Source organism: Sinocyclocheilus grahami, unplaced genomic scaffold (assembly GCF_001515645.1).
Source record: "Sinocyclocheilus grahami isolate Dianchi unplaced genomic scaffold, SAMN03320097.WGS_v1.1 scaffold568.1, whole genome shotgun sequence".
NCBI classification, from domain to species: domain Eukaryota; kingdom Metazoa; phylum Chordata; class Actinopteri; order Cypriniformes; family Cyprinidae; genus Sinocyclocheilus; species Sinocyclocheilus grahami.
This window is the reverse complement of record NW_015505747.1, coordinates 233381-244636: the sequence shown is the minus strand read 5'-3', so window position 1 is coordinate 244636 and position 11256 is coordinate 233381. Positions and strand designations below refer to the sequence as shown.

The 11256-nt window shown below is 37.3% G+C and overlaps 1 protein-coding gene across 2 annotated transcripts in view; it reads right to left on the bottom strand.

Moving 5' to 3' along the window:
- LOC107556444 (neurexophilin-2-like) overlaps positions 1-9947 on the bottom strand; it is a 17830-nt gene extending 7883 nt beyond the window's left edge. The window contains exons 1-3 of one of the 2 annotated variants that reach the window (XM_016239565.1): positions 9648-9947; positions 9444-9566; positions 8973-9116 (exon numbers count right to left, since the gene is read on the bottom strand). In XM_016239565.1, coding sequence (XP_016095051.1) covers positions 8973-9017 — 45 coding nt within the window. In that variant the 5' untranslated portion in view covers positions 9018-9116; positions 9444-9566; positions 9648-9947. Of the gene's footprint in view, positions 1-8972; positions 9117-9443 lie in introns of both variants that reach the window. The other variant, XM_016239566.1, reaches the window with a different exon arrangement.
- Positions 9948-11256: the final 1309 nt, after the last annotated feature.

Genomic DNA, 11256 nt, shown 5'->3' with positions numbered 1-11256 from the left:
CCCCCCCCCCCCCCCCCCCACACTGTTTCTCCCGTGTGGTGTTACATGACATTTCATTTGTAATGATTCACACAAAGAGCAGTTTCAAGAGAAGGCCCCAAAGGTCTGGAGGAGGCAGGTGGGGGCCTGAGTCTACACACGGCCGCAGAATAGATTGCTACCCTGATGGGTGAAACAGCCGCACACCCGAAACCCATCACTCTTAATCAAGAGCCAGGCTGCTAACAAATGGCAGGTGTTCAGTGGAGAGGATCAAAGAGAGAAATCCTCACCCTCAGCCGGGACTGATCGCTGTAGCACTGTACGCTGTGCTGCATGTCTAATACCATAAAATCCCCCCTGCCATTAGCACCTGACCCTTACAGCGCCAAATGCTCATGCATGGCTGCCTCAGTCGTCGGACCCTTAAATCATCCGGTCAGAACTGTAGCCAATCAGAGGTACGGTCGCTTTCAATGACTTGCAATTAAAGTGATGTGAGGCCAATGAAATGCATGCTTGAACATTTGTATGGAACTCTGCATTAAAATTTTAATTTTGAACATTTCAAAACTCGTGCTCTTTAAAAACGATAAAGAAAAAAAAAAAAGGATTAGAAGACCCACACATGTGCCAGTAGTGTTTCAGTACTTTCTGCTTAATTTATCTGGTAAGAAGGTCATATTGCGGTTATGCATAATAATTGTATAACTAAAAAGTATCTCATGAAGATTTAATCTTTTTAGTAACAGCAACTAAGTCTCATAAAGCAGAGGTTCACAACCAGGGGTCCAGGGCCCACTAGGGGGGCCTCAGAAAACTCCCAAACTGGCCCCAATATGGCAAAACAAGCTTTAAAATAAGCTAAACCATGTTCTTATTAAATTTACTCCCTAAGCAACTTAAAGAACCAGGGTTCCCATGATCTTGTATACTGTATGAGGTAGGCTAATTTTAAAAAGTGTCATTTCTAGAGCTGGAATGTCAATAAATTAATACAAATGCCAAGGCAATTTTTATAAAGAAAATATATAGATATATTTTTTTAGTTAACTCCAAAATATTTTATTGGATAGAAATTTTGTATAAAATATACACATACCTGCATATATAAGCAAATCACAAACAACTGGAAAAGTCATGTCAAATTAATATTGATCGGTTAATGAAATTGATGAAAAATTGATGTAACTTTTGTTTATCTATGGACATTCCTACATTCCTAGTTTCTGTAAATTTAAAAAAATGTACCAGAGAAAACCTATGGGGAGGGGCCTTCAAATATTGTTGTGTACAATAGGGATAATAGGGCTGTCCATTGCATATAATATTTTGTGGTTAATTTCAGTTTTTTTTCTGTAGCTAACTTTATCACATGTAGTTCCTGCTTAATGATTAACATAAAATGACCATACTACCTCTAATAAAAAAATCTCAGCCCTTTTAATATAAAAAGCAGACTTTTTTTTGTCAGTGCTTTCTGCATGTCAATCATATTTAATTATTATAATAGGGCAACTAACAGGAAATTAAGCTATTATTAGCCAATTAACCAATAATTGTTTGTTTTTGGGTCTGCTGACATCAGGTATAGTATGAAGCATTTTTGGGACAGAGCATGCAGCAGATGTTAACAGAATGAAACAGTTATAATAACAAACATGTTTTAAACATGTTTAATTAATTGCATGCATTAACATGCTCTAAATATAAGTCAACAACTGTGGGATCAAGCTGCTGAAAAATATGTGAAAAAGCATCAAGGGCCAATACAATGGAGTCAGACAAGGTGCTATTGTGTTATACTGTCCATCATAATTTGTTAAGACATGGGGCCTCATTTATAAAATGTGCGTAAGCACAGATTTGATCTTAGAGTGTGCGTACGCTAAAATCCACAGCAACGTTCATATTTATAAAAACGGTCTTTGACGTGGAAAAGTACTTACCACCACGTCAGGGTCTGAGCAGGCGTACGCACTTTTCCTTGCGGCAAAGTTAGAGTACTGCAGCTATTTGAACATCTAAGCTGCAATAATAATAAAAGCGGTGTACGTGTAAGCACCGAATTCATCATAAACAACAAAGATGCAGTGTAAAAGATTAATTGTGCAGAGTAGTCAGATTTTTTATTAACGGGAGTTTTTGCGAGTTTAAACTGACCTTTTTAGTAGCCTAATGTTGAGAGTTCTTTACTCGCTTTCTGTACAGTTTATTCGATGTTGTTTTTTTATTATTTTATTTTACAAGAGAACTTGCGAAGTATTGATTTACTACTAATGCGTAAAAAAATTCATAAACGCAACTCCGACTGTTTTGTCTGTGTAGCCTATAAGAATATACTTAACGGAACAATAACAGTTTTAATATATTCTATTCAATAACATCGTTAACTGTTTTTTTATTTATAACATCTGCTACTTTGCTTCTGTGAAAATGAATAGAGACATCAGCCTAAAACTTTGTTTTTGTCATTTACATCAGTTATAGCCTATTTGTATAAAATACACGATATATTTTTGTGTCAGTATTAATGGCACATTTGAGCAGCATTAGTAAACAGTGTAAATATAAAGAAATGCCAAATCAAATGCAGGTTTTTTTCAGACCGGAGACCATAATCGTGTAATAATTTATTTTATTATGATATGAAACGTACAATTTTTCTTTCAATAATGTTTTTCTTTTAGTTTTGCAAGAATTTCGTGATACTGAACTTTTTATTAGTTGTCATAGCAAGTGATTTTAAAAGTAGGATGGCTCACTTTTTATAAGATGACTGAAAATTTTACTTGAATTCGTAGTTTATTCTTACTTTTGGAAACCGAATTGTTTTATAATTACTACTAGGCCTACTACTACTACTACTACTACTACTACTATTATTATTGTTATTATTATTTCTGTTGTTTCTAGAAGTAGTGGCCTAATTTTGATAATAGTCAATAGAAAAAATATAACCACACACACATTGTTTGTCCACAGATTAATTACACATTATTAAAAAAAAGCGTCCCCGTACGAACCGCTACCTCAGCCAGCAGGACCTCAATTTCAGACTCAGTAAAACATTTTTTTTCTTTGTGCTCGTCATTCTCAAGCATAGAAATTCGGATATTGGTGTGTGCTCTTTTATATGGTAATGATATTAATTAGGGGGCGTCTACGAGGCGGATATCTGACACCAGTCAGCTGTGCACAATTTCAAGATCATTTGCGATTTATAAATGTCACATCTGGAAGAGAGGCGTACGCACGTGTTTTTGTGCGCACGTTCGTTTTCTCTGAATTGCATCTATGCACTTTTGAGAAATGTGTTTATATGCAACATTTTATAAACGAGGCCCCAGGACTGTTTGGTGAGGAGTGATTCTTGTTACCTGTCGGTTCTTTGTTCCACACTCTGCTGGTGTAACTATCATCCCATCAACACCTCTACAATACCATTATACCCATCTGTCTGGTCTTTGTTCCTACAAATGTGTTTGACATTTCCTCAGCAAGAATAACAGCTATGATCACAAGTTTCACATGCACAAACAGCACTGGAGAGTAACGATCAGAAAAAAAATGTACGCAGTACTTTAAACTTCCTGATTGGGAGCACTTCTGATGTTCCATTTACAACGGTACTTTGTTCACCTTCTTAATTTCCCTCTTTGCTTTGGATGAAGATCATACAAATATAAATAGTGAGAATCACGCGTGTGAAGCATATGCAGCCAGCCCTTCCTATCTGTCAGCACAGCGTTAGAACTGACAGTACAGATGTCTTTGTTCTTTGATTAGGAGGAATCCTAACTGTGTTTAGACATACCAGTCTCTTTTTGAAGACAATGAAACAGCAGCAAAAAAAGAGAAGTCTTTTTTGGTTTCTCATAGAGATGACAAGTTCTTCATTGAAGAGCGCTGACATCACCACATCAGAGTGACAGAATAAGAGATGAAGGGATGAATTTAAAAAATGCAGGTGAAAGAAATATGGTCCTAGTGAAATAGCTGAACGTTGAATGTTTTAATCTTAAAACATGATCAACAAATACTAAATCTGCACACTTAAAGGATAGTTCACCCAAAACATTCTAATTATGTCCTCTTTTTATTTATTTGTTTAGACATCTTTGTTACACTCTGCCAGTATTAATGTCAATTTCAGACACAGAAACATACTTAAAAGTATAGTACAGTAGTACCCAAATATGAAAATTTTGCAATCATTTACTCACCTTGTTCCAAACCTGTATGACGTTCTTTCTTTGTAGCCAAAAAGTATTTTGAAAAATGTGTCTGTGTGTGTGTGTGTGTGTCTTTTATATGGTAATGATATTAATTAGGGGGCGTCTACGAGGCGGATATCTGACACCAGTCAGCTGTGCACAATTTCAAGATCATTTGCGATTTATAAATGTCACATCTGGAAGAGAGGCGTACGCACGTGTTTTTGTGCGCACGTTCGTTTTCTCTGAATTGCATCTATGCACTTTTGAGAAATGTGTTTATATGCAACATTTTATAAACGAGGCCCCAGGACTGTTTGGTGAGGAGTGATTCTTGTTACCTGTCGGTTCTTTGTTCCACACTCTGCTGGTGTAACTATCATCCCATCAACACCTCTACAATACCATTATACCCATCTGTCTGGTCTTTGTTCCTACAAATGTGTTTGACATTTCCTCAGCAAGAATAACAGCTATGATCACAAGTTTCACATGCACAAACAGCACTGGAGAGTAACGATCAGGAAAGAAATGTACGCAGTACTTTAAACTTCCTGATTGGGAGCACTTCTGATGTTCCATTTACAACGGTACTTTGTTCACCTTCTTAATTTCCCTCTTTGCTTTGGATGAAGATCATACAAATATAAATAGTGAGAATCACGCGTGTGAAGCATATGCAGCCAGCCCTTCCTATCTGTCAGCACAGCGTTAGAACTGACAGTACAGATGTCTTTGTTCTTTGATTAGGAGGAATCCTAACTGTGTTTAGACATACCAGTCTCTTTTTGAAGACAATGAAACAGCAGCAAAAAAAGAGAAGTCTTTTTTGGTTTCTCATAGAGATGACAAGTTCTTCATTGAAGAGCGCTGACATCACCACATCAGAGTGACAGAATAAGAGATGAAGGGATGAATTTAAAAAATGCAGGTGAAAGAAATATGGTCCTAGTGAAATAGCTGAACGTTGAATGTTTTAATCTTAAAACATGATCAACAAATACTAAATCTGCACACTTAAAGGATAGTTCACCCAAAACATTCTAATTATGTCCTCTTTTTATTTATTTGTTTAGACATCTTTGTTACACTCTGCCAGTATTAATGTCAATTTCAGACACAGAAACATACTTAAAAGTATAGTACAGTAGTACCCAAATATGAAAATTTTGCAATCATTTACTCACCTTGTTCCAAACCTGTATGACGTTCTTTCTTTGTAGCCAAAAAGTATTTTGAAAAATGTGTCTGTGTGTGTGTGTGTGTGTGTGTGTGTGTGTGTGTGTGTGTGTGTGTGTTTCACTGTCCATACAGTGAAAGCTAAAAACCTTCTTTTAGATTCAGTAAAATAAATAAAGTCACACAGGTTTGGAACGACATTAAGGTGAGTAAATGATCGGGACATTTTCATATTTGGGTACTACTCTACTATACCTTTAAGTATGTCTCTGCATCTGAAATTGATATTAATACTGACAGAGTGTAACAAAGATGTCTAAACAAAGAAATGAGTGAAGTAAATAAATGACCACAGGTTGTGGGACCATAACCACACTAATAAATAACGCACAAACACATGTCAGCCTTTGATGTACACACTGGGTCACAGAGACGCTTCACAACACATCTATCATGATAAAAAGCCTGAAATATACAGGCCTGTCCTTCAGCTCTGGAACACTCCGAAATCACAGTTTCCAGCCCATAAGTGGAAAAGCATTGATTTTATATCTCAGGTAATGGATGACACTGACATTACATCCATGACAAAAATAAAAGTCAGAACTTCGACAAATGGCATTACCATAAACGGTCTACTGTGTGAGACACATATCCAGGATTGAATTTTTAAATATTAAACCTTTCAGAGAAACTAAACACAGTTCAAGTGACTAATGACCCAAAATAACAACTTAAATTTTTTTTGTAATTCGTTATAATTTTTAGATTCCTACAGTAATAAATTAATGCTAATTTATGGAAATCTATTTTAAACATGGGGCCAAAAATTGCACTTCATGCTAATTTGTACAATCCTCTGAAGCAAATAATAATAATAATAATAATTAAAATTATTGGAGTGGGGAGAAATCCAAAAACACTGACTATGATCATCATGTTTCTCTAGATCATAATCTAGAGAAACCGCCTGGCCAATCTATTTGAATCCCACATGTCTGTCATATCTATTTCTTCTAGAAAAAAAGTAGATATTTTATAAAAACAACATCAAAGCAAACTAAAAATGATGGTACGTGAATGTAAATGGCACCTGCTTTTGGGTGACGTTTATTTCCTGTTTTTTTCCACATGAAATTAGCAAACATGCCACCAAACATCACTGCTTATAGCAGTAAATGTCACAGACAACATTGTTTATGAGGGATTACTAAGGCAGGCATCTGGAAAGCAACAATGACCCCAATATAGACACAGATACACATCACTGGTGTATAAGCCCAGCACTGATAATGCCAATCTAGTGCGAAACGCTCATATTTACAGACGCACTGGCTGAAATCCTCATGTAATCTCTCTCGCAGGAATTTCTGGGTTACTGGACCTACAAACACATTTCACCATTCCATTCTGGCACTCCTTTTCCCCCTCATTTGGTGTCCTCAGCCCAATTCTGAGAGCCCGATGTACATTCTCCCCTCACATGGCAAATCCAGCGAGGGCTTGATGTGAAGACTCGGGCTGCAGCAGGTTCTGAAGAATATAAACAGCGTTTTTATTGTCCGGAGGGACGGGTGTGTGAAAGAGACGAGGGCCTTATCACAGCCCAGCAGCTCTGTAATTCGCCTCCGTGATACAGCACCAGAGCGGAGAACCTTACACGGCTGGCACAATCCAAAGACGGATTAGTTTTTCTGACATAAGCTTCCTGAAAAACTAATCAATCAGGCCATGCGGCATTATCAGAGGCATAAGATTAAAGCGTGGCTCCTAATCCGAGCACTGTAAATTTTTAGTAAATTCTCCACCCCTAGTTTTCCTCCAGTAAATAAATAATGAAATCAAAGCTAATTGCGCACAAAGACAGCGGGAGAGCTGGACGACCTCGCGATAGGGAATTCACTGCGAATCATTATTCCGGCTTTAAATTTGCTCTCCATAAACCATTTGAGTCTGCGTAGTCAAACGTGCCCTCTGAGTTAAGATTTCGGCTGAGGCAGAGTTTCCGACGAAATAACTGTGAGGACATTTATGTGCCATTCTTACTGACAGACATCATGTACGTGTTTCTCAGTCGCTTGTATAATGAACAAACATCTGTGTGCTGCTGGAGTCAGTTGTATGGACATTACACACCACTTTCCTCAATCACCTTCTTTCAAACAACAAAGCGGCGCTCTGTAAAAACTTGAGCAGAGATTGATAGCTGCTATGCTTATTATGCATGAACAAGAGCAAAGCACAAGGACGGGTAACAGAGGGAGTTTTAAAGAGAGCGGCGCTCTGGCAGCAAAGGCCAACTGTGCTGAACTTCAGCCATGCAGAGAACAATCATTATACAAAGATGAGGAATGAAAGGAAATGTGTCTAAACAATAGAGTCGTGGGGTTGTGCTCAAGTGGATTTAGTGCTGATCACATTGTTCTCCGTCCTGCTCTCAGAGGTTGACTGCAGCAGATGTCATGGAATGAATAGTTACTAGTGTGAAGGCTCTGACCCTCTTATCTGTCCCCAGGGAGCAGCACAGATGCTGGGCCACTTCTACAGTATTTGAATCACTGCGTGTGTATGTGTGTGTTAGAGAGAGAGAGAGACTGTAGGGACTCTAATCCATGGGGACGCTGCCTTTGGAGGAATGTACAAAAGTGGATGTACTCATAGACAGAAGCCATTCCCACAGGTACTGTTTCTCAAGAGTGCAGTGAACAGCCAAATCTTAAAAGTAACTATGTGCAAGGTTGGGCTTCATAAATACATCTAACTGAAAATTACATTTGTATGCAGTTCTGTGACGCTGGTGATTTGGAAATTTTCTGTATGAATGTAAGAGTTTTATACAAACAATAAATAAATAAAAATAAATTACTTTTCTCCAAAAATGCATATGACACACATTCTAATCAAAATCTATTTGTTAATAAGACATATGGCAAAAAAGGAATAATACACATCTTTGATTTATCTCCATAAATAGAAGATTTAATACTTATACCTTTGAGATGGTTTATAAGCTACCCGCAATATTACATTTATTTTGTTTTATCTGCTATCCATCCACACTTGTATCTTGTATCTATAAAAAATACTTCTTCCAATATTTGACCTATTTTTTTTTTCTTTCAGTAAAAAAAACAAGCATTTGAAGTGGCATGGTCCTAAATTCAACATTTCTAAAGTCATAAAGTTAATGCATTCAAAATTAAATCCTTGCTTCAATTAGTTTCCATATAGTCTATACTCAATGTGGCATTACACATAAAAAAAAAACTAAGGTATATCACCTCATAACAAATCCTTTTGGAATCATTAAAAGTATGCTGTTATGCAATATCTGAAGTTTAATCAGAATGCAGGAGAAATAAAACATTGATAAATGTGTCTTTCTGCTTTCTACCAGGAAAAGCAAATAAAAATACGTTTAAAAGACAATTGCATGATTGACTGATTCACCAGAATTATGCATAGCCTATACTATTATTTTATTTTAATTAAGTAGTTTCACTAAAATAGACAAGTGTGCTACACTAAATTTGCACGAGTTTAAACATAATTGAATGCAGTTTTCATATATGTGAAAATGGAAAGGATGGTACTCACCTTGTGCAAACAGAACAGCAGCAAAACAGCTGAAAGAATCTGCATCTTGACTACAGAAAATTGTCTTTTGACTCTTACTTGAGGTGGGAGAAGCAAATATCCAGTTCACAGGGTTTACAAGAAGGTGCCATCGCTCTCAACTACCTGAATTAGAAAATGACACGAAATTGAATGCGTTTATCAAAATTTATGCAGTTTTCATATATGTGAAAATGGAAAGGATGGTACTCACCTTGTGCAAACAGAACAGCAGCAAAACAGCTGAAAGAATCTGCATCTTGACTACAGAAAATTGTCTTTTGACTCTTACTTGAGGTGGGAGAAGCAAATATCCAGTTCACAGGGTTTACAAGGTGCCATCGCTCTCAACTACCTGAATTAGAAAATGACACGAAATTGAATGCGTTTATCAAAATTACTGCCTGAAGAGTTGAATGGCATCAGACTCCATAAAGCAAAGTGTTTGCTTACCCTTGGCAAAAGGTGTTGATCATGTTGAAAAGTGACGGTAACCAGCGGGGTTTATGACGGCACAGCTGGAGAAGGTCCCGAAGGCGTCAGTGATATTGATAAATGTGCTCGGGACAGGAAAGGCTGTTTTTGAAATAGGTTTTTATTGGAAAGTAGTGTCCGAGTGACTGTTCAATAGATCGACGGAACGCAGCGATGACTTACGAAACGCGCCGAGTCCGATCAGTGTGAATGTGTGAAGCCTCGCAGCATTTTGTGGGATTGATGCGACTCCTCGCTCACGCAGTCCGCCGTGTGTCTTCTTGTTTATGGCAGTTTGTTCTGATTAAAGTTTTATACAGCCCCAAAGTAGAGTCGACCGTTTACCAAAAGCTCAATATCTCTGTTCGTCTGTAGTTTGATTTGTGAGTGTGTATGTGTGTGCTGATGTGAATCCCTCTTTGAAGTGCTCTTCAGATTTAGCGCCTGCGAGGGACTCTCAACTGAGAGACGTCTACTGATTAACCCATTGTGGACACGTGTCTGTTTTTTCTTGTCTTTATCAAAGACAGGATAACATAATGACAGCATATCTAATATATTCGCATATCAATTAGCCGAGTTAATGTTTTTAAAGTTGTCTAAAGATTCCGAAAAGGTAGGCTATTGATTTGAGGTGATGAACAAAGTGGCTCAGGTAAGCTAGATAAAACCGTCCATACAGTAGGCTAATTATAGCAAGTTTGAAGTCTTGTTTAATAGGTTTGTTATTTAATGAATATGTCATTGAAGGCTGTATAAGCTACAGCATTAATAGCATTAGAGAAATGTAGCAGAGAAAGGATTGAGTCAGACTTGCTGATGCGTTTTACCCAAGGTGAAATATAGTCCAAAACAACAGTGAAACATTACAGCTACACCCACACATAGTAAGATTAAAGGGTTGACATTGCAAAAATTGCAAGTGTGCAATGAGACTGTGTCTGGAGTTACTATGCAGTTAAACTGTGAGCAGCAGTGCAATTTCAATGCAGTGAGCACAGTCCCACCGATCTCATGGATAAATGTGCCAATAGCGCCACCACGTGTTTAAAATTACTCTAAATTATAATCATTTTTAATTATATATCAACTATTCTTTGGGTTAATTAAAACACGTACTAATTGTAAAGAATGGGTGTTGTAGTATTTACATGCCAAAGTAGGCTATCTAACGAAAATGTACTGTGAACCTGAAATGTTTCCACATTCCTTTGTACTTAGCTTAGTAGCCTACTCAGTAGCATATTCAATCAATCAAACGCACTAAATTTAGTGCGTTCTAAATCTGTGTTCTTTAGATACATAACCAGGATAGTGAGAAAATATATTTCTCACTATCCTGGTTATGTATCTAAAGAACACAGATGATAACTGAACTTAATATCCTCATATCATAGATCCTGTTACTTTTCCATTTGTAAAGCACACATTGTTAGTATAGACTAGGCTACATCAACAAAGTGCTTCCCAAACCTGTCCTGGAGGCCCCCCTGCCCTGCACCTTTTGTATGTCTCCCTTATCTAACACACCTGATTCCACTCATCAGCTCGTTAGTAGAGACTGCAAGAACTAAATTGGGTGTCTGATTAGGGAGACATACAAAATGTGCAGGGCAGGGGGTCCTCCAGGACAGGTTTGGGAAGCACTTTTAGCCATTTCAGTTAACTACTTAACTACTAACTATTTTAGTTTTAAACAGTAAATACATTTATAAATACGCTGTCATAGCAGTACATACCAGCTGGTGGTAACTGGACTAAACAAAAACGGACCTGAACAAATGAAATATTT